This window comes from Cyprinodon tularosa, unplaced genomic scaffold, assembly GCF_016077235.1.
Source record: "Cyprinodon tularosa strain WSP-4 unplaced genomic scaffold, ASM1607723v1 ctg144, whole genome shotgun sequence".
NCBI lineage: Eukaryota > Metazoa > Chordata > Actinopteri > Cyprinodontiformes > Cyprinodontidae > Cyprinodon > Cyprinodon tularosa.
The window spans coordinates 680,395-705,139 of record NW_024038265.1 but is presented as its reverse complement, the minus strand read 5'-3'; the positions used below and the strand labels follow the sequence as shown (position 1 = coordinate 705,139).

The window sequence follows — 24,745 nt, the reverse complement described above, 5'->3', positions numbered from 1 at the left end:
ATCATGCAATCACCGCCATGTGTCACCATGAGGATCAGTGTGTCTAAGATGATGTAAGAACTTAGTTTTCCTCAACACGTTACGCAAATAAATTCAACTTTAGTTTTTTATGACAACACCTCCTTTTTCTACCGAGTAAAAATATATTCCACACCTTATACATGTAGATTGTAATTTGTAAAAGACAACACAAAAAACAAATCAGCTTTCAACTTCCTTGTTTTGATCAATTATCTGGGACTCTTGGAATCTAAGAATATTAACAATTTAAGGGCATCAATACCTTTGCAAGGCACTGGATAAAATGTTTAAGGTCAGATTTCGAGTTTAATATTCCTCATCTGCAAAAACATGCTTGTGTCAGCTTAAATATTCAAAGCAGTCATTTAAAGGTATAGAGGATGATCTTTTATTTCTGGGAGGATCATCTAAATAAGTGGTCCTGCTAATTGTAATCATTCTGGTGGTATGTTTACATAAGGCCTTTTTCTGCGCATGCGCACTTTCAGGCGTATGTGTTCAGCTACGGTTTCAGACAGTCATTGAAGCTCACCTCTCTCACTGCGGTTCTTTAAAAATGGCAGAGGATCGTACGAGAAAAAGTGTCTACGAAGTGTGTGAGAAGAAAACAAAAAGCCTCAGAAGAGGCAGATATATTCCAGAATGATTTGCACAGAGATCTCGCCTCGCAAAGCATTATGGAATTTGTTGACACATCGGCCCACTGTCACAATACTGTAGGCTGTCATTACGCAAAAAAACAAAGAATTTCCGTTTCTTTGTATAAATAAAGGTTTTATGACTGAAAAACTATAAGTCGTTATATTGATCTTCCCACATCCTGAAGCAAGAACAGTTTTGCCGGTATATTCCTTCCTAGGATACTTTAATGATCTAGTTTGGTAGTTGGGGCAAGAACAAAAATGTCCCCACCATGAAATCCCTCTTCATTTCTAATGTTTATACTTCCACCAGCAATAGTCATGGTCACAGTACGACAGCCTTTGGCTGCTGATTGGAACTGAAACCTGAAACTTTTCTACATTCTTTAAACAGTTTTTGGCAGTGTGGTAGGGTTACACTGTCCTGCTGGGAGAGGCCACTGCCTTCAGGGAGAACCATCATCATGGAGGCATGTGCTTCGTCTGCAGTAATGTTTAGGTGGGTGGTACACGAAACAACAAAAGTCAACAGGCAGGCCACCCAAAGTCCTGTAAAAGATGAAAGTATGGATTTTGTGGTATTGTTCTTGTGCAGTTGGCAGCACAACTGTAGAACATTTTTAAAGCATCAGAATGAGTAATCATTACTGAGTATTTTGCATCAATCATGCTAACGGTACACGGAGATGTAAATAGTTCTGTTAAACGCAAGGAATACGGTTGCTGATGTTGTAACAGTAAAGTTGAGCATCTTTTGTATTTGTCTGGTTACATGACTGGGATCATGGGATGAAATTCTTATGACAAGTGGATTTTTCAGCAATTTCTCTTGAAGCAAAACAACAAAATAGATCAGATAATCTTTCTCACCTAATACAGCAATAAATATGTCTACTGTTAAAATGCTGAATGTTACAGATAAACCACTAATTGTCATATGAAATGTATACATAGATTTGATCAGAGGTTCATGTTTGATTTTCAGGATGTATAGGAAATTGATATGAGATATTATAGAAGCCCTATAGTTATAGTTCAAATCTTAAAAGTGACAAAGTTACATCAGATGCTTTTTTCAAGTTAAGAATGTCTAAAATGTCAGAATAAAATAAAAAATAAGACAATGCTTACATAATGAAAATTTAAGGCATTTACTAAGAAAATCTACAGATGCACCAACATATTTTTAAGGAAATTAGATGTGAGCTTGGTTAGAGGATGAAGGCAGGTATAACATGACCAACATGGCATTGCAATTCATATGTTCTTCTAGACATGGCCACAAATATCTAATAAAATTGTCAAGGTAAACAAATACATCAAATAAGCATGCTGGGGCTAATTTCAATAACCGGCAGCCATCCACCCAGCAGAGGTCACAGTGTGAACGCCAGTAGCTCTAATAAAATTCCCTGGAGGAATTCCTTGTTTATCCGACTCCGAGCGGAGTGAATGTCAGCTATGTGAGGCGAGATACGACCATATCATATCCCAGCCGCTCAGCAACAAAGAGGCAGACCACACAGGCCGACAAACATTGATTGATTAGACGGGATTTCTGTCAGAGCGTTCAAGTGCTTCCTGACATCAGAGGAGAAAATAAACTCTCTTGAAGAGAGAAAACAAGTCTGAAACCTGAAAGTCCAAAACGGTGGCTCTAATCTACACTCCACTCTCTGCACTGCTGTGTTTGTATGAAATGTTACTCTTACAACCACATAAACACATAACATGCTAACCCCTGCCCGCCCTATACCCCATACAGCATCACCTCTGACCTTCCCGATGCCTCCTGGGCCTAATTACCCAATATGCACCTCTTCTCAGTGAACTATAATTTCTGTAAGTGGCATCTGAGAGAAGTCAAATATATATGCTCATGCAGAACAATGCAGCAAAGTAAACAAACATCAAATGCAGTAAGCGTGAAGCAAAGCTCAAGGATCTGCTTAGCCCCTTGAACCCTACGGACCCACCGGCGGGTCCAGCTGCTACGTGACCTCGTAATTTTACCAAACCCCCAGTATTGATGTAAAAAACACATTTGGCACAGTTTGGTGACATTTATGGATAAATGTGCCAAAATGGCCTCTCCGCCTAAGAAATTTCTCACTAATACCATTCTAAAATAAATATGATTCATCTGATTGAGTCCAAATTTGGTATACTTTTACACAACATTTAGATTTGAAAGTCTGTACTACTTTTTTGTGCTATAAATAATATTTTGGTAGTGTTTTGCAATGTTTATTTCAAAGAAAATTTTGGCGAGGTTCAAAAAATGCAAAATATTTTGTATTTTGTCCCTAATATTTCAGGCAGGGTCAAAGCTACAATGGTGCTGACACCAGAAAACCATTCTATGACATCTTACCTTTACAGACGTACCAAAAGTTTCTTATTAAATCTAATAGCTTTGAGGCTATAAGTTATTTACTTTTGTGTGTTTTTGTCAGGCAGAAATTTATTTATACCCCCTTAGGGTGTAAGAGGTTAAGTCACAGTGCATTCAGTCATGTGGTTACATGTAAAAAAAAATTTTTTTTAAAGTAAAATAGTGCAAGGGCTTTGAAGACTTTTACAAAGGATTATTCCTGGTTCAGCAGTTATTTCTGCTCCAAGATTATTTATTTCTGTTTATAAAATAGAGTACATAAACATAAAGATTCTTACTCTCACTTTAAAGATCATCCTACCTGCTGATCCACTGGTCATCTTTGCAGCAACCTATCATGACAAAGGAGAAAGGAGGAGTGAGAAATGTAGAGAAGCACAAAAACAGAAGCAATAAAATATACAAATGGAGGGTGAATTTACTCCAAAGCTTTTAGGAATGTAAACTCAGTTTCCCCAAAGATGGAGCCCCACTTCCATCACTCTGCTGAAATTGCAGCAGAAAAACTGGGAAAAGGAGCTAAACTTTGATTTCTTCCTCAACTAATTTCCTGTGTGGAGAAACATGCAGCTTAGACGTTTCACTCAATTCATTAAAGGGACTAAATTCCTGGGAAAAGCTGCTTAAATCATAAAAATATGATTCTATTTGATTCCAGGAAAGGACAGAGGATTGTTGCAGGTGAAAGACTGTATGCATTTCCTCTATCATAAACAAAAAAATATATAATATTACAGAATGAGGAGGAGAGGAAATATATGATCAAATTTAAACTGAAGTGACTGTAAATTCGGCTATCAACGCATTCATTTTACACATTATAAAAACATTCAAAGTAGCCCTAATATCTATCAGAAAATATTCAGTTTAAAACACGGCTTACATATACTGTAGAAACCAGATATATACTGGGGGGGCAAAGACAAATAACCCTATTTTCTTTATATCTGACATTTAATCAGGCTGAAATTAGTCAGTTAGGATTAAAACAATTCTATTTATCAAGCTTTTTAATGAGGTGACAGAGAACAGTTTAGAGGATATTCTCACAATAATTTTATGTCTTTTGGAGCATGAGTAAGGGTTGTTAGACAACTTTGCTCTCACACAGAACACCAATACCTGCAGCCCCAAAACAGCACCTCAACATTAGGCTGCCACCACCGTGCTATATAGCTTGAATGGTATTTTAAAGCTTACAGCCCTCCCTCATTGCTCCTCCAAATGTAACGCTGCTCCTTATGCCCAAATACTGTCGCTGAATGCATTTCCAAGCCATATTTTGAGTGCTATTCCAGCTCATTTTGGTAAAAAAAAAAAAAATTAACTGTAAATAAAGACAAAAACATTTCCTTGCTTGCTTTTACTAGTGCAAAGTAACCACCTAAGCAATCTTATTTTGGCCAAAATGTAACCAGAGCAGTAAAGCTGCCATATGAATGGCATTTTTAAATAATTCTTTTGATGGGGATTTGTTTTCCTTTGTTTTTTGTTGTTTTTTTTAGAGCAGCGCCCAGATAAAATCCATATATTTTCTTCTCTTTAGTTAAAACATTCTGTTCAAAGTTAGTTTTAACAACACTACTGAAAGTCAGGATTGTTTTGCCAATTTTAAAGGCCTAACAGACATCTATCCACTATTAGACATAAAATTGCATCTGTTGTGATACACATTTAAATATATAATTTACATCTTAGTGTAATTAGCAGTTAACAAAGGTTTTGCTTTGGGAGGCTTTCTTCGTGAACTTTGTTGTTCTAGAGCAGCGGTCCCCAACCACCGAGCCGCGGACCGGTACCGATCCGTTGGTCATTTGGCACAGAAAAAAAAAAAAAATAAATATATATATATATATATATATATATATATATATATATATATATATTATCGATGATCAGAGTCTGAGTGATGTTTTATTTTGAAAAATATTTAAAAAAAATGGGGTATTCTCTCCCAATTACCTGAATTAACCTGTGCCTCTTGACACAGGTTTTTATGCTGTTTATATTTGATTTTATGCCAGTCGTATCATTTTATTTGATCGTATTTCCCCCCCACACTTTAAATGCTGGTCTGTGAAAACATTGTCTGACATATAACCGCGCAAAAAAGGTTGGGGACCGCTGTTCTAGAGGATTCACCTCAGGATTCTAAGTGAGTGAAAACCAAACCTTTTGGTTTGTTCATCATTAAGCGGTTTTTGCAGATCAGTCCTGTTCTTTGTATGTTCTATTGGCATGGGACCAATTCTCAATCAATATTCATTAACGGTGAAATATGGCACCACCAGCTGGTCTGAATGGTCTGAAAATGATGAATTTGGTGGCTCTGTACTTGTTTAAGTTCATTTTAATTTTCATCAATGTCTTTTGTGTATCCAGTCCAGGATTTTCCACATTAACTTGTTAAAAAAGGCTACACAAATAGGTTCTCCTTTTGTGGAAAACTGTTGACATGATAAAATTGATATAGTCTAACATATACAGTACAAGTATTTTCCCAGCAGCTTTCTGATTTGTCCATATAATTTCTAGTAGTCTGCTCTTGTTGCACACCATCATGTTTTTGTTGGCCGACTACTGCTAAAGTGGATTGAAATTTTCATCGTCTGTCCTGTTTTTCTCTAGCTGTGAAGTAGAAGAAAAAATCATCTGTTTGAGACGCATTAATCAGCATCAATGACTGCTGCTAATAAATCTATTGGTCCCATTTAAAAAATTTGTTTTTAGGATTACTGTTCTAAAAACAGCCACACAAAAAGCGACTCATGTCGTATTTTACCGATTTAAAGTTTCCCCTTTACCTACTGCATATGTTTCTTTGCAGACCTAGTGAATGTGTGCCCCTTTAAATCGTTTTAGAATCAATTTTCCTCTTATTGTCCGTTAACTGAATTTACCTGAAGGATACTCCAACTCGTACTGGTTCAGAAATAGTTGTAGTGTAAAAGCTTAAACTTTACATTTATTTACATGTGTACTTGTGTGTATGTCTGTGTGTTTGAGAGGGAGGGAAAGTCTGTTTGCACAGCTGTGCTTTATCAGTCACAGTTAGGGGGAATATAAACCCAACCCTGCATCAGTTTCCCCCCCAGCCTCTCCCTCTGTCTGCCTACATGCTCCATAACCCAGGAGCTAAACCCTCAGCCATTACTACTGTATTCCGCTACAAGCCACACTAAGATAAAATATAAATGACTTTCAGGTCTGAGACATTATTTCATGAGACTTTACACAAAGGATAGAACAGCTGGAGGGAAACTAAACTTGAAAGGAATAGGCATAAATATTGTGTTTGTTTATACATGTTTTTACTGCTTTGACAATCAAAAGTAATAAGTAGAAATCAAACTATAGAATCAGATAATTTATGCACCTTTGATGAAGAATGAGATATCAGCTTTGTGATATATTTATGCAGACTACCTGGAATGAAGCATATGTTAAGCTTTAAAGGACTGAAACACTTTCAGATGGATACCACTGTGGTATAACTGGCATGGTTTGGAAAAAGCATTAAATCACTGTATAAAAACAGCTGAAAGCAGGCATGCCCTGCTGTTGGGCAATGTTTTAGATTAAGTGTGACAGAGTGCAGCATCAAGCATTTAGGCATGCTTCAACCAAAGTATGATTCATTTCCTAAGAGAATTAAGAAATTTCTCTTTATTGTTCTAAAAAAAAAAAAGAAAAACACATGCTTTGATTTATTTTTTGTTCATTTCTACTTTCATTTCACAGCCACAAGAAAACTGATTTTACTCACACACTCAACTGTTGTGTTTCTGTTTATTTCTCTCTATAGTTCAATGGTTTTAAGAAAGAAAGAAAGAAAGAAAGAAAGAAAGAAAGAAAGAAAGAAAGAAAGAAAGAAAGAAAGAAAGAAAGAAAGAAAGAAAGAAGGAATTTGAATTATGATACACTAAGACCAATAATCCAAAACATGTCCTTTCACTTCATTTCATGTTTATGTGGCCCTTTAAACCAGACAGCCAAAGTGCTATACAATGAAATCATACAAAATACACAGAACAGATTTTAAAAAAAGATAAAAAGAACAAATATTTCTCCCATTTGTCTTCTTTTAACATTTTTTCCTCCTCAATATAATTTTAATTACTTGTGTCTTAGCTCAGGAATCGTGCCGACCACTTTCAATTATGCTATTTTAGGGCCCATTGTTATAAAAACAAACAAAAGGAAGTTTCTGCTGTATTTCAGAGCAGACTATGACTATAAACTACAGACACTTTCTTTAAATCATTTGTTGGGTACAAAACGAATAAAAGTAAAAAAGGTCTGAAAATAATGAAGAGGGAAAAAGATCCACATCCTCTTCTTCATATTTATATATTTGCATTTATTTAGTTGATTAAACCTTTAATTAAAAACAAATTGATCACTTTCATTGTATAGAGGAATCATCTCTAACCATGAATTATGTCTCAAATTCACTATTCATCAAAAAGGTTTCAGTCCAAACAGCTCTGCAGTGACCAAGTATTCAAAATCATATGAGAAGTATCTACTTTTTTCAAATAAAGAAAAGAAATCTAAGCTTAAAGAATTCGCTCTTTTTATCATCTCTTATCTGCCTGACGATTGTTGTTTATATTTGCTTTTTTAGTACTGTTGTGACTGTGCTGACTGAGCAGAAAGTGACCTTGTAAATTCTGCTGTGTGAAGCAGATCCATCTCACTGTTTTCTCTCATCATTTATGAAACAGCAGGGGACATGAAGACCGGACAGCTCCAGACAGAGGGAGGAAAATGACGCATGACGTTCAATTTGAGGCAACAAGGTGACTCAAAGATGATATGTCAGTGTTCAAAAACACAGACCAGCTTCATAGATGTTAAACTCTCTATTTGTTTGTTAAGCAGCTGAACTTTATTGATCATATTCAACCAAAATAGGTAAAACTTTTAACTTAGAACTCATGGGAATCTCTGCTCCAGGCGGTAAACTAGTCCTATTAGAAACTCCTTTTAAGGACAGTGAATTAGGGCTGTTTTGTCTCTAGAGTTCCCACAGATGCAACCAAAGAGCCTCACCCGTGTACGACGAGCTTGGAGATGCGTGGCAGACGTTAAGGAAGAGCGGGTCAGTGGCCTGCTGCGGGTCAAAGGTCGGGAGCGACGTCTGTTCAGTGGGTCTGTTTTATCTAGAAATTTGTGAGCTCCTTGATCCGGACCTGATCTGACGGTCATCCTGACCACAGCCTGAGCACTCTGAAAGGAAGAGGAGAAAATGAAATACAAATGTTACTCAGAGTCAAAGTTAGCTAATGAACTTTGGAGGGAGGGGTGGCCTAGTGGTTTGGGCATAGAACTTGGAATCCTGAGGTTGTGAGTTCGAGATCCATTGCCATTCTGGCTCCCTGAGCAAAAGACCCTTAGCCCCATACTGCTCCCTGGCGCCCCATGCTCCCCAAGGGGATGAGTTAAATGCAGAGAGACAAATTTGTTGCACTGTACTTGTGACAGTGTAATGACAATAGAGCGCTGAAGAAAAAAAAAAGAAATCTTTAGGAGAAAAGGAAAATCTAAATTCGGCCTTTAAAACAATCTCCCATCGAATCACATCCTGTAGGTATCAGCTGCATCTTAGTTGTCTGGTGTATCTTGAAAATCAGTTGCTGATTGTTTTCTAAAAAGAAATAGGCTCACAGTTTTCCATAGCCGTCAGGTGTTCCTCCGGTATAGTAGCAGCATAGCGTATCTGTGCCCCTCAGGGCTTTTATTTTAACCCCCTCAACTTTATGAACCCTGCCATCTCATAGCTGTATAACAGTTTCAGGGTATTCAGCTTCCATATTGCTTCTGTGTTGATGACACCTGACTCCACCTGTCTGAAAACACAAATTCCATGTTTTGTCCAGCTGTTAATTTAATATTTTATGGCATTGTGTCTTAAAACACCAAGTTCTCTGGAACAACAAAAAAAAACACCATTTTGGTAGATAAATGCAGTTAATTTTATCCATGATCCTGTACTATCCATCCCTTTTATCCATGATCCCTTATTTCATATCCTTTCAGGATATGAAATAAGGGATCATTTTTAACAGTTTAAAAATATATTTGCTTTGGTTATGTTTTGATTAATAGATTTGAACTGTTTTAAATTATGTAAATTTAATTTCTTAATCTGAATTTCTTTTATCCATCATGTCACTTTATTCATTCAGCAATTTTATGGTTTTAAGACCATGCTATAAAATCTAACCTGCATTGCCTTCTACCTTTATTTATTGCAAATTAGCAGCACATCATCACTCCTTATCCTGTTTTTTACGTCCTGATCTATTTGTCTCATCAAACATGCTCCATAAACCACATTGGCTCTCCGAACCCATGCTACTTTATATCTGCATCTATGAAACAGTCACAATGTGGATTCTCTCCTGCCCTTTAAAGTCATTTTTTGAAAAACAGGTTCATCAAGATTATATCTGACTTTTGCTGCTCAAATTACAATTTCTTTACAAAGGCAAGATTTTTGTTTTATGTTTCTTTCTTTCTAACCTTCATTTAGTTGTGTTCAGTGTTCATTTAATAATATGCAATTAAATTCTCAATAATTTTTCATTGCACATAGATTCTGCTTGTATTCAAACTAAGAGCAAAAGGTGGAATCATGGAAAAGATTAACAACAGGTACATGATGAAGAATTTAAATACATCAATTCAATAATCCTACAATTTACTAATAAAGAATGAGAGACACAGGTTATACCCTGGAAAGGTAACCAGTCAATCACAGAGAAACAGACACATACTGAGCAATATTACATAAAGTACTGATAGTAGAATCCACTCATGCATTGATATATAAATCCAGGACCTTCTGGCTGAGAGGAAAACATTCTTCAAACTGACATTTAACTCTACTTTAGAGGACCAGACAAGTAAATCTTCTACGACAAACTTTTAAATGTTTATCAGACAAAAGGCTAAATTCTGACAAACCCAGCAAATCTCCTACAACCGCAGCATCTATGCAGTAAGCATCAAAATAACTAAATTTCATTTTAAGCTAGTACTTCCATGTCTTAATGTAAAAAAAAAAAGTTTTTCAGACATAGTTCTTCCCATTCGGCAGAAGAAAAAGCATCTGTCTATTTCAGCCTCTTACCACTCCCTCTGTCTTCACGCTGTCTGTCTCATCAGCAGCTGTGTTTCCCTTGTTTTATATCCTGTAATTTATAAGGTAGGAGATGAGGTGAAGTGATTCGAGACGTTTTATCTGCTCTTCTCACATTCTGGAAATAAAAAAAAAGTTTCCACCCTGTCCACATCTCTCATTCAACTTCTGATCTCAGCTGAGTGACAAGAATGGAAAGTCCATCCCGGCTTGACCCTGCGACTTCGCTACTGTACGCTCTACAGTGGGAATACCCAGTGCTGTGCTTCCCACTTCCCTCCTATAATCAGACGCTGAGCTGATAAGATGTGTGAGTATCTGACAGGGAGGGAGGAATGACTTTCATTTCTGTAAAAGAGGATCTATTCCACAAATACTCTGAAAGACATCTCTTTTTTTTCCTGGTCATTTCAACACACAGTGCTTCTCTTTTCAGAAAATTCCCTTTCTTATCTTACAAAGGATTCCCATCATGGTGATGAATGACTGTTGCTAACTTGCTAACTTTCCCGCTGTGTAGTTGGAGATGTGTCAAGGACACCGAGTTCCACTATACCATAAATAATACAGAGCTCAGAGTTTCTCATTCATAGCTCCATTTAGGGATTTATTTATTTTTTTATCTTTTTCATTAATGCCTACTTTCAAAGTGTATTTGGAAGGCCCATAAAACAAAATTAGGAGCTATTTTACTTACTGGTCCTTCCAGGACAAATGAGCTGAAAATACTTTATGAAGAATAGTGGTTTAGATATATGATGGAAAGCTTTTTTCAAAATGATATTTTTTTTTGCAATCAGAAACCAGATGCATTAAGCATTAAAAGCCATTGCTACAATGCCAATATGTTTTATGATCACTTCTTTCTGCAATAATCACATTATGAATTGTTTTTCCTTTATGGATTCTAGAAGTGGTTCATGTCTGAACTCTGGCTATGTCTACACTGTCTTTAACATTTATTTACCACCTGACCCTCACAGTAAATGTTCATCATCTCTGAGGGTCCACAGCTACCTCAGGCCAGGTTCTTTTCTGCAAAGCATGTTTTCTAAAATAATTTCAATAGGATCCATTTTCTTGTGGTTGCACGGAAACCTGAAGCCTGAACCTTTGCTTTTATCGCCTAAAGAACATCCGCAGGATTAAAGGACTAATGTCTAATCTAATCTATGCGTGCATGTTTATCAGAATTAATATGTGTGTCTTTACAATTCTGCTTAAAACTCAAACAGCTGCAGTTGATTCGGAAACCTATGCTCCAAGTCCTTACAAAATAAAAGTGGAGCGCATCAGCCCTGTTCTAAAGTCCTTTCACTGGATCCACATATATCAGAGATCAGACAGTCTAAATACACTAAATATTAACTAAGCAGACATCTTCTGGCTCATGTCTACTCTGCTTACCCAGAACCAAACATAGAGAAGCAGCATTTAGTTCTTATGCTGAAATGATTTGGAATAAAGTCCCAGGAAACTGCAGAAAACTGTAGCCCTAAAAGTCTCTGTTGCTTTTAAAGGAGAATAAAAACCTATTTGTTTAGAGTGGCCTTTGATTGTGCTATGTCAACATTACTAGTCTGCAGTCCAATATTCCCTTTTATTTTCATGTCATTCATGTTATTCATTTTTTATAATTATTTATTTGTTCTTATTCTCTTTAATTATTCATCTTCATTAATTATTTCATGACCTTTAAGCCACTGAAATGTACTTTTCTCTGTTTTCCTTTTTTTCATGTACAGCACTTTACATTTTCTTACTGCTGAAATGTGCTTTACAAATAAACACACCATGTCTTTGAAACTTCGAAACCATTACATTCCTGTCACCTGCTGTCGATTACTTCTCCTCTGACATTGTCAGTGTTCCTCCTATCTGAAAACTGAAATGTGTGAATATGAAGCTTTCTTTCAGAACCGGCTTTCTTCTTGACAGGTCCATAAATAACAGATTTTTGATGTGCGCAGCTTATTGTTATTCTGTCAACAGATTCTTCTACCTAAGCTGTGGATTACTCCAAACTGTTACCAAGGGGCTCTTGGATGTTTCTCTGATTAATGCTCTCCATCCAAGTTTAAATGTCACATTATTCAGATTTATTTGAACAAGCTGATTAAAATCTTATAAAATTTTCTTCCCACTTCACAACTATGCACCACAAAATGTCATTCTAAATACATTAAAGCCGATTAGTGATCATGGCTATGTTCTCCAACAGCTACAATGGCTTCTTGACACCACACAAGACACTTTCATGAACTAGTATTATTGTTTCTTTGTCTAATGGTTCCAGATGTCTTTGTTATTGGTAAACCATCAATCAAATACAGCTTGTCAGTATATAAAAATATATTTCTATATAATTTTTCAGCTAAAGATTTTGCAAGCTCCACTTTGCTGATGTTGATATATTAATAGGTAGGAGATGAGGTGAAGTGATTTGAGACATTTTATCCCTATAGGGATAAAAGTGTGAAAAATACAATTATCCTTATTATCCCAATAGGGATAATCAACTTTGTCTTTGCAAATGTACATTACAGCAAAGACTGGGGGGTAGGTTTTTGGTTTGCTTGGTTGTTTTTATCCTTAAATGTACTGAAGTGAGTAACACACCTCTAAGGATGATCACCCACTTGATGCTCAGCTTATGGCTTCGTTACAAGAAAGTGATTTTTAGTTATTCTAGTGAACAGCTTGTAAAGATCTCTTATATGGATCTGGCTGAATAATTGGGGTCTCTGTGCTGCAGAAAAAAAAAAGAGATGAATGCTAAAAGGACATTTTAGCTGCATTTAAATCTGATATGCAGCATTGTGAAATGTATTAATACATGGAGAAGCTTATTATCTACTTTTTAAAGCAATATTTCATTTTATATGCTAAGGCTTTTGTTGAAAAAAAAAGTCCTCTTGCTGCTGTTTTTGAAAACAGGCTGTTCGAATAAATTTTATTGTGTTCCACTTTGATACAAGTCATGATATTCATTAGCATTTCAGCTCTGTGTTGCATTCAAAGACAATGAAAAACCTACTAAATGGGTCAATACATTTTTTTCTTTTTGCACTGCAGCTTCTCTGACATGTAAAAGTGTTGGAATGGGATATTTGTGGTTAAATACAGGAATTTTACAAGCATTCCTAAAATTCTGCAAGGTTTCAAAGCTATTTGAGGACTATTTATTTACGCTGTAAGCATAATAAAGGTGGAATGTCATGTCAGAAAAGCACAGCAGAAAGGCCATCTACACGATGTAATATTTGATTAATTAAAGTAGCAAATCTATAGCATGATGTCAGATCTCTCATTTCTGGTACAGCCACAAGGACAGCCTTCAAACCAGATTATGATTTAAAGTTATAGCAAAAAAAAAATAACTCATGAACACGGATTTCATTTTGTTTTGTTTTTTCCTTTCCAGGGTGAGATAAATATGAAATATAAAACATGATTAAATCCACACAAATGGACTCTAAATGAGTATAAAAATGCAAATCAAGAATTGAAAAAAATAGGAATTAAAAGAGATGAGAACTTGCTTTAAAACCGATTTGATTGTGGAAACATTTCACTGACATATCAACCAAAAATTAGTTTTCTGGGCACAAACCAGGAATTTATCCAGAGGAATCAAAGTGAGGCTTTATATTCAAAGAACATGGTCCCAGCTTTTACGTGGTTCCATTTTAAGGCAGAAAATAGTTCATCCATCCATCCATCCATCCATCCATCCATCCATCCATCCATCCATCCATCTTCCATCACTCTTATCCCAAGTGGGGTCGGGAGGGGTGCTGGTACCTATCTCCAGGTGTCTAAGGGCGAGAGGCGGAGTACACCCTGGATAGGAAGCCAGTCCATCGCAGTGCAACACAGAGAGAAACAGGACAAACAACCATTCACCCAAACACTCACACCTAAGGAAACTTTAGAGAAGCCAATCAACCTAACAGTCATGTTTTTGGACCATGGGAGGAAGCCGGAGTACCCTGAGAGAACCCACACATGCTGAGGGAGAACATGCAAACTCCATGCAGAAAGACAAATTCCCGGGCTGGAAATAGAACTTGAAACCTTATTTCTGCAAGGCGGCAGTGCTGCCCACTCATTCTATATGCATCGGCAAAAACTATAATGAATAAAAATGAGAACTACCCATCACTTCTTCTTCTTTACCTTAAATCAACAGGTAGATGATTAACACCTGGGCACAGTTGGGTGTTGCTGCAGCACAAATATGTAAATGGCTAAAAAGAAGATTTTCTGTCCCTGGTTTCTCTGCAGATTCTTATGGACAGTTAATTAAACATTGACAATGTGTTAATCATATGTTTTAGACAGTATACATATCTTATAATTAGGGGTGTAAATAATAATCGATCATCCGATGCATCGACACGTCCGCAAGAGTATCCATTCATGTTTTGTTTTTTTTCCTCAAGTCTATTTTTATCTATTTGCTCCTGGACATAATTCTGACTCTCGTGGTGTATTCTTGATTATCGAAAATAATAACATTTTTGGGTCAGGAAATTGATACTGAATCAAATCACCATGATGGATGTGATTTACACCCCTACTTATAATTTGTATAGATAAGAGAAAATACACAATACATTCAAACTTTTACACAATACTAAGGTTATGTGTGCCATTATTAGCCTACCCTGGTTAAAAAAAAAAAAAAAACTTTAACTGTGCTACTAAAAGCATATAAAAAAAAATAGAGAAATATCCTAATTAACTGTTTATTTATCTTGGTATAAACAAATGGCTTTAATTAATAAAGCATTACCATAAAATACAAAAGAAAAGGAAACGCTTACATTGATTGATGAACTGCTTATTTGCTCTGATGAGCCCTAGAAAACACCATCTGCATCATGAATCTATTCATCAAGCTAAATTTGCAGCAAAGCTTTCATTTAATGCCCAAATTAAACTGTTCTAATCTAAACCAGACTTACTGTAGTATTCTCCTGCTCCTCCCTGTCGTTAGAGGCATATGTGCTGCAGGAGTTAGAGTTTTGGTCCGTTTGCCTCCTCTCATTGAGGCCATCCAATTTTTTCATCAGCAACATCATGGAGTCACATGCCTGGGCACAGAAGACAAAACATGCAAATAAAGTTAGTTTAGCTCAAAGAGAAACTGAGATCATTCCTGCTCTCCCAATTAGCTCAGCTTTGATGAACCAAAAACCAAATTATTCTTTTCCATGTTCATTGATTCCAACCTTCTGCTTCAGTAGGCAATATTGCTTGAAATCCTAATCGCTATTTTTTTTCCCTACAAAATCTTATAAATTTTTCTCTCTTAATTTTCATTATAAAAATTACAAATGACAAATTTCTTTTAAAAACCGTCAACCATCCCCTCTGGGAGGTGACCTTGAATTAATAGGCAACGAAATCAGGCTGTTAAACAGTGAAGCAGGCTTGTAAAGAAATCACAGCTAATGGTGTCACACAGAGAGCTGGTTTATTAGTTATGATTATAAAGTTAAGAAGAAACGATGATGGGATGATGTCACTCTAATCTATGGAAGGACAAGGAGTGCAAAAAAAAAAACTGAAATCCCAAAATGAAATCCTCAAAAATACAATTATTGTCAGGTTTTGTGGAGGTTTTTAGAGGACCCAAATGTAGAGAAGGAAGCTGAGGCGGTTTCTTGCAGATTTAATGCAGGATTTAAGGCAACATAAGCAAAGTAAAAACACAAATGCAGAAAACCAAAAAAAAAACAAGAACCGTTAGGGAAAACACATACCAGGAGCCAAGAAACAATGAGGAACCAGCGAATAGTAACTGAAGAGCAGGAGTATAAATGTGAGACTGAACAAAGACCAGGCTAATCAGCAGATTGGGAGCATGTGTGGATGGCAGAACCTAGATGGGAGCTAGGAGAAAAAGACTGACACAAGAGGGCATCAGAGGGTAAACAAGAAATACAAATGCAACCAAAAACAACTAGGATAATACAAAATGGAAATAACCAACAAATGAAAACTCAAAAAGAAAGCAAAAACAGAGCCAAAACCACTAAAATTATCGATTTATCTCCCAGCCCAAGCTGAAACTTGATACACAACTGCACTATGAAGAGGTTGACAAAAAAAGAAGGCCATTTCCAAGACATGAAAACATAATGTTAGACCTTGTATTTGTCTATGCTGTTATCTAAAAGTCTAAATAAGTCCTACATAATTTCTCTTCAGAAAGTGGTAATAGAGTCTGACTGAGATGCTTGTTCACTGGCCTTCCAGGAAATGAACAAACTACTTTGTTTCTGAGCTCTGATGCCAATCCCAGAGTCCCATAGGCTGATAGCAGCGCATAAAGCCCCTTTGAAGGGCTTGAAGTCCAAAAACAGCCCCCTCACTCACACAGCAACATGCATACACACAAGCATGCCCTCACAACACAACCCACCCACTCATCTACCCACTCGCTCTCACAAACACACCCTTTTCTCCAGTCCCAAAACTATCATGTCGACCAGCTTAAAAAATATCTGCAGTAAAATGCTTTGGCAGTAAAACCATTTCCTATGTGTTCCCCCCCCCCCGTGCCCCCCAGTTTCATACGCAGCACAAGAGCACAGAGGGCTGTCTGTGCACAGTAGGGTGCTATTTTTACCCTCACTGTGGGGGACAGATCCAGGGCGAGGTGGGGGAACACAGCCACTGGAGGCTTTTCAGTTATAAGAATGACTGCCAGCATGTACGCATGGTGAAAGTCACTGACACATAAATGTGCGAAAGCGCAACAGCACACAGACACACACACACAGAGCAGCATGCTCTCAAAGTTCATGAAATGTTAATAAGATTCTGTCCAAAGGGTCCAAAGGGGGAAAAGGCTATTAATGCATCCAAACTAAAACACCAAATAATCATTGGTCTCTAAGGAAGGAAACAAATGTTATAAATAATTAATTGTTCTTTTTTTGAATTAAAATTGCAGTCTGTGATCGGTCTAAGGTTTGAAAATTCACCTTTGCAAACGTTAACCTAATTGTAAACATTTATATTGGACTCCGGGATTGAAACCAAGCTTTTTTTTTTTTACTGCTTTCCATACTTGTCAGCTCTGCAGATACAAATCTGTCATCGCTGTCAATCAAAAATCTACCATTGCCCACAAACAATGGCAAGTTGACAGTTTAGTTTTTTTATGCTCACCATTAAACATTACAGTTGACACCATGGGGCCTCAACGATAAATAGCAAGATGGTTGTGTTATATAGGGTTAAAAAGTAAAGTGTGTCTTTACCAATTTCATATCAGATTATATGATCAGCAATCATCTGGAAACCAAATCATTAATACACTGTTTGTCATTTTAAAGCAAGATGGACCAAACACTTAACCTGTTACATACTTGCTACATTTTTTATTTTTTCTATATAAAAAAGATTTGGCATCCAATCAAATACCTAATCTATATCTGATTATTCTTGAATATATATATAATATATGATTATTTGATCCACATACTTTTCCCAGGATGAGAGCCAAATTTTCAGTTCTACAAGAGCACTAGAGAATTATTATTTTTAAATGATAATAATTAATATTTGTAACAGATTACTAATAACCATCTCCAAACCCTATAAAAATGTAAATTATAGAATATTGATTGTTTACAAGCTAATCTTCTAGATTTTTTTAAGGAACAAACACATTAAAATGTCTGGGTTCTGCCCTTTTTTAGGTTTATTCTTAGTTTCTCTGTAATATTGTGTCTTTGTAGTTATTTTCTGGCAGTGTTGTGTTATTTTAGCTACTCTCTGTTGCCCCCTTGTGCCAATTTCCTTTCCCTTGTCTCCCTTCTAGTTACTTCTATCCATACCTGCTCCATATCAGTTCATTAGCGCGTTCTTTGTTCTGTTCCCCATATGTACACCACCTCTGCCGTTCCTCATTGTTGGACTCTCTTCAATCCTAAGTATGTTCCTCCCCAGTGCCTCATTGGTTTGGTTCCTAATTTCCCAGTCTGGATTTATGCTTCTTTTGCCATTAATTCCATTAAATCTGCAAACTCATCTCTGCCTCCCCATCTCTGCATTTGGGTCCTTAAAAAATCTACACCAAACCTTGACATAAAAAGAGAATTATACATTTCCTCATTGTCTTTTTATATATATATATATTATTTGAATGTCACCACAGAAAAAAGTGTCTCAATCAAAAAAGGATATTTTGACTAACTATTTGCTCATTTATAAATTACCTAATTCTCTTTCTTGAACAGATCATTTGTGATGCAAGGCTAGAAAAGTACTGCTGCTGTTCAAAATCATAAGAATCTGTCAGGGTTGTTTTTTTTCCCCTCTAACCCGCACAATATTCATAACAGCCTGAAACAAAAGTCTGCAAGTGACTTAAAAAATGAATATCTATATATTATAACTCCAGGAGAGTCAAAATGTCTCTGTAACTCAGACAACAGCTCAGAATCTTAAACTAGCGGGTATTTAAATAGATTTTTCTGTAAGTCTGCCAATAAGTTATTCTTTAGCCTAACCTTTCAAAGATCACATCAGACATCATCCTTTCATTTCTGGAGGAGTGGAGGGAGAAAAGTGCCAGAGATTGGAGGGGGGGTGGGGGGGGGTTACTCTGACAGGTGGGAGGACAAAGTTAGGGATATGTTCGCTCTAAAGAATGACTGCTGGTGCTCTGCATGAAGGGTATAACAGATGCCAGGCTGTGCAGGAGGAAAATATGAAAAGAATTTATTACAGGCGGTAAGATTTCTGATTAGGCCACTTAAGGACACTAACTACACTAAGCTAAATAAAGGGGAAAACCTGTCATTTTTTTGTCAAAAATAACTTAAAATCTGAAATATGGGGGAAAAAAACATGTAATTAAAGTTTATGCAATTTCTAAAATCCAACATTATTGACATTTTCCTCTGTTAATTTATGTTCTTACAATATGTTATTTAAGGTCATGGTTCACTTAGAGCTGATATTATGTAGAACAAACTCTTGACCCTCTGCAGATAAATTGGGTCATTTTGAAGGATTTAGAAAAATTAAACTATGCTGCCCTCTAGTGGCTAACAATTTATCACAGTTAAAAACTGTTAAAATTGCCCATATGCTAAAAAATAATTTGAGAGAGGGCTGGGTTTTATGCCTCTATAAAAGCTTTATGTCTCAAACTGTCTTAAACTTTAAGGCCAAAAGCTTCTATTAAATTTCATTGCGACAAACACAGGTTAATGCATAAGTAAAAGCTACACATTCATATCTGTACAATTAAACTCTTATAAATGTGAGTAATATTTGATTCTTATGACAATATTGTGCTTAAAATTCATCGTTTTACTTTGCTTTGAAGCATATTAGAAAGCTCATCTATTATTTACCGGCCATGTATCCTCCTCTTCTGTGCTCCCTGCTGATTCTGGTCTCCTCCTGTTGCTGGAAGTCTTTTGCCAATCAGCTGCCTGGACATGAGACAGGAGCTCGGGCCTCTTCCTTAGACACTTCCTGTTTCTATTCAAGTTCCTACGATGTCGACTGACCAGAAATTTCTTATATTGTAAAGTCTCAGGAAACTCATCAACATCTGCATCATCATCTTCGACCCCTTCTCCTTTAGAAGTGGATGAGGATGAGGAAGGCTCCCTCCCATCAGAGCTCTCATTTACAAGAGTCACATCGTTCTCAGAGCTGCCTTCGTAATCACAGAAAACAATGGCACTCGGTTTGTGTTTCACTATTCGAAGCACATCCAGCGAAGTGTCTTCTGGTGAGTTCATATACTGAGACAGATGGCTGTCACAGGACATATCCAGGATTGGGGAGATGGCAGAAGGGATCTCAGCAGGAAGGGGCATCGCTGTGGGTCGGTCTTCCTGCTGCTCAGCACCTGCAGCTCTGCTCTGTTTTATATTCTGTTCCAAAAATAAAGACTCACACTTAACAGCATATCCACCATGCATATCTGTCACTCGTAAGCCCTGATCAGAGCTCAGAGGGCTTTCTGCACCCCGGCTGTGCTTAGAGTAACCATTCTGTCTGAGGCCAGACTGGTCTGTGTTGCAGGATGACGTGCTGTCGATTTTCTGATCCTTCTGCTGTTTAACGTGGCGGGACGGAGGATCCAGAGGGGCATCAGAGAGAGAAGCAGGTCCAGACATGGCTCTCAGTTGGCTGCTGGAGTTTTGTCCTTGCATTTCAGAAATACATCCACAGCCTGGGGGTAAATATACCTATTAGGCTGCTCTTGAACAGGCAGTGCAATCACTGAGCTTGGAAGCATTACCACTGATCTCCCTCTTAACAAGGCCTGCTATCATGATGTCATCTTATTGAATCAGGAGAAGCTGCTGAGCTTAAATCACAAGTTTAGTCCGGACCTCAGCTTGAAGCCATGAATCCTTTGGATTCCTGCACACAGAAGAATCAAAGACAGAGATTAGTGAAGGCTCACTTGTGCAAACATAAGCAAATATACTGCAAGCACATATCATAAAGCTGCAAGTCCCTGGATTTACAAAGAGATTAAAATGCTTCAGATTCTAAAGAAATGACTCCAAGTCAAACATTTTGTATATTTATGGCTGGAAAATTAGTATAATGATTTATTTATAGATTTAATCTACTCAGAATTCGTGCAACCCACACAATTTAGCAATTAGAAAACAACTTTTGAATGTGTTTTTTTTAATAGCAGCAGCCCTGAATACATTTATTGAGTCTTGAGCCTTGCAAAATTCATTTCACTTTTAGTGGAGCAGCACAATGCTAAACAGAAAACTTTCTGAAAATAAAATCATTTCATTTTTAAACACAATCCCGTTCCAGTGTCAAAATTATTGTTTGGTGAAATCATCTTTGGTCAATAAGAGAACACAACTCATTCTTCTATGACAGAGAAAGATCACTGACAGTTTTTTTTTTTTATCTTTTGATCTAAGTTCCTCTGGCGGTACTTAGTGTGCCTTTAGTGGTACTCGGAATAAATTTTATCTACCAGGTATATAGAACATAACATGATTAATACACTTTTCTACCAATTTCATTAGGGAATGAAATACAGTATATTGTTCCAGTTCGGATCTAATCAATCAATGTTCCATCATCCTGTACAAGCTACGACAGATTTATTTTGTTCCAAATCAATAAAACTCGGTCAAACAATTTTAACTAAAGACATTTTTATGGCGATGTTTGGGTGCAAAGTAGCCATATCGAATCATGAGTTTGATCTTAAAGAAAAATCTCTTATGATGCAACATATTCCAGCGTAGCATCTCTCATAAACTCTAGCAGTATCAGTGATAACCCTTTAATTTACCCATCTTGTTCTAATGCTATTTCCAAATGCCTGTCAGTGTAGAGGTCATTTGAATCATTTCTGATGTACTGAGCCCGTGGTGGTTAAAAATCTGTGATAACCTGATAATCTGTGATATCTGTGGTCTAGATCACTAAGCGCTTTCAGTCCCTCTTTTAAACTATCCTGTATATTTTTCTCTAGGATTTAGGTCTGGAGTTTGAAATGGAGGGTTAGGTGACCCCTAAAGAGGTTTAGATAATTTGACCCTATATTTTTGGATATTTTCCTCCTAGAATATAAATATTATTTATTGTCTCTCAGAAGAAGCATATAGGATGACTACAAATAGGTGATCTTGGTGCATAATAACAGCTTGTCGCTCCAAATAATTCCAGGGAGTTAATCATTTTGTGCACTCCCAAAGGCTTTCAGAGACATTCGGGGGAGAAACAGGCCCACACTCTCACAGACTATAATCAAAGGGAACATGAGGTTCTTATTCTTCATATTGATTCTTTATTTCATGTCTAAACAACTTTGGATGCTTTCATCATAAGGTTCAATTTTGGTATCATTTGACCAAAGAGCAGTTTAATCTAAAATCCCATAGAATTTAAGTTAAATCTATAAGAGGCGGTTAGTAGGTATATTGGATGGGACGTTATGATGGCTTGTTGACTTGTAGGATTACGCTCCTAGCTGTAGTTCCCTAACATGAAGCTATCTAGAGGTAAAAATTTTATTTCAGATTTTATGACATTACATGTTTTTTTAAGATGTCAATTAAGAATGTACTCAAAATACATGTTTTTGTTTTGTTTTTTCAGGATGAGATAATAGTAATGCACTAAAAGATGACTGAATATGCCTTCAACACCTTCACCCTAATTATAAAGTTAAGATAAGATAAGATAAGATAATCCTTTATTTGTCCCACAGTGGGGAAATTGCAGCGTTGCATCACAGTGAACAGTACAGTAGGAAAAAAAGAAAGAATACAAAATATAAAAAAAAATTAAAAATATATCAAAAATATACATTAAGTATATACAGTTGAAACTTAGATCTTATTTTAACAAACTACTTTCTTTGTTAGGCAAAGTTCTTGCCTTATAGATTTATTCTGTTTTTGGTTTGTTCAAGCAAACGTAATTTTCTCTTTTCAAAGAAAAATGCCATCCAAGCCTTCTTGGCCCCATGTGAAAGAAGAATAACACCTAAACTGAAAAACAGCCTCCTGCTCCTTTGAAAGCAACAACTCCCATCAGGCATCTATCATAGTTTTCAAATTAAATAGTTTTAAAACCTACCTTTGGTTGGTTTTAAAGGATGAAACAGAATGTATGGGATCATGGGAAATGGTGCTGGGCATGATGAGTCCAAAACCTTCATTTGGTAAAACAATTTCTGTCACAATTAGATGGTAAAGAGCAAAACTCCCACTATCATCAGCACCATTTTAGGCAGCAGGTTTTCAACTTGCAGCTCTACCATTGCAGCAATATTACCCAAGTCTTTTCTTGTTGTTGTATCCTGAGCATTGAGGAAAGTGAGTCCTGCAGACCGCAAATTATTTTCTGTTTTCATTTTTTTAACCCCCTGGGAGAGTTTCTGATGTGGTCTTTAGTTTTTCTGGCAGCCAAGCGAAGGTTCCCCACTATTCCATCTTCTCTCCATTAGTAGTTAATGGATCCCACTGCATGGAGTCCCAAACTTAGAAATGGCTTTGTAACTCTTTCCACAGTGATAGATTTGTTTCATGATTTCTCCGTTTTTGAGATCTTTTGCCCTACTTCTTGTTGTGAGACAGGTTCTTAGAGATGTCCTGGTAAGTAATTTACTGTGGATCTGTTGAACTTCAACAAAAAATGCTTTATTTGTTCTGGTTTTTTTTAAGAAGAGAAGAAGTTATAATTTCAAATTTGTTTTTTGTTTTGTTTTTTATAAATTGTATCTATGCTGAATGTTATTGCCTGATATTGAAATATGTTTGTTGATTCGAAAATAAAGTGACAATACGCAAAAGAAATCTATGAGAAATACGTACTAATAAAGTCTTCATTCCTTACCTGTTTCTTATGTTACATCTGATCTATTGGATTCAAGGCAAATTGGCAGAAACATTTATCTTTACAGCCCAGGCTGTCAGATATTTTTCTTCCATTTTCTTCACAAAGGCCTTTTTTTTAAACACATTGTTTTTTCCTGGTGGATTGCTATTCTTGGCTGCAGCCATCACACCCTTTCCTCGCCTGCGTCTGGGGGTTCTTTTTCCTTTCCCAGCAAGAAGCCTTAAAATTGGGGTCAAAATCGTTTAAAAAAAAAACAACAGCAACCAAACACTTAGATTATATTGCAGCACACGTAGGCGAAGCAGCAGGAAACCTTTTGCAGAGACACGTCATAATAATGCTTCAGTCAGAAAGTTGAAACAATCTCACATTGAGATAACTGCTGTGCACAACAGCTCTATGGGTGCAAACTTCTACTTAAAAACATTTGGAAGATCTGTGTGTTTTTTTAAGGTAAATATTACATTCAGATTTAAACATACCAGACTTTTTCACAGAAGCTGAAGCCCTCTTCCATTACAACACAGGCAGAAAACAGATGTATCCTGCAGAGCAGACTCAGCACTGACAGCAACGATTCAGAGAGGGAGTTTATTTGGTGTAAAGATGTAAAATAGTGAGAGGGGAGGGGGAAAAAAGGCAGAGGAATGTGTTTCCCTCCTACATTACCTCAGCAAGAAGAGAGGCAGGTGTTTGGACTGTGCACGTGAAGGAAGTCTATTGTTTAACATGTGACATACAAACATGCAAACAAAAAATGACCCAGCTTACACTGATGCATATAAACAGATCAGCAGACTCCTGCTCCTTCACCTTCCGCGTTACGCTTTTTTTCCATCTTTGCCAAGCGGCATGGCTTAGGGCGACGGATTTTTCACCTCACATGCACATTCCTCAAAAAAGCATGAGGTCATTCTTTAAAATGTTAGTAACCCCTGTTGGTATATTCCATATCTCATGCTTTCAGAGCCACAGTAGCAACATAAAGGACTGTTTTTGTAGTGCTGTCGACAGGCTGTGGAATTCCTCAGGTTTGCCAGAAGGAAATCAATTTTAACGTTTTGGAGGGAAAATCTCTGGTCAGGAGTGAAGACCTGCAATTTGGACATTAGATGAAAATGAATGTTCTTGAGGCCTGTTTAGTGAGTGAGGCGTGTTGTCAAAGAG

General features: G+C 36.7%; 1 protein-coding gene across 4 annotated transcripts in view; it reads right to left on the bottom strand.

The window, feature by feature from the left end:
* stard13a (StAR-related lipid transfer (START) domain containing 13a) overlaps positions 1-24,103 on the bottom strand; it is a 70,111-nt gene extending 46,008 nt beyond the window's left edge. For 2 of the 4 annotated variants that reach the window (XM_038278775.1, XM_038278777.1), the window contains exons 1-5: positions 24,061-24,103; positions 19,588-20,614; positions 15,175-15,303; positions 8,113-8,289; positions 3,359-3,389 (exon numbers count right to left, since the gene is read on the bottom strand). In XM_038278775.1, the coding sequence (XP_038134703.1) occupies positions 3,359-3,389; positions 8,113-8,289; positions 15,175-15,303; positions 19,588-20,400 (1,150 nt within the window). In that variant the 5' untranslated portion in view covers positions 20,401-20,614; positions 24,061-24,103. Of the gene's footprint in view, positions 1-3,358; positions 3,390-8,112; positions 8,290-10,195; positions 10,295-15,174; positions 15,304-19,587; positions 20,615-24,060 lie in introns of those variants that run through there. The other 2 variants (XM_038278776.1, XM_038278779.1) reach the window with 2 other exon arrangements.
* Between the last annotated feature and the right edge of the window lie 642 nt (positions 24,104-24,745).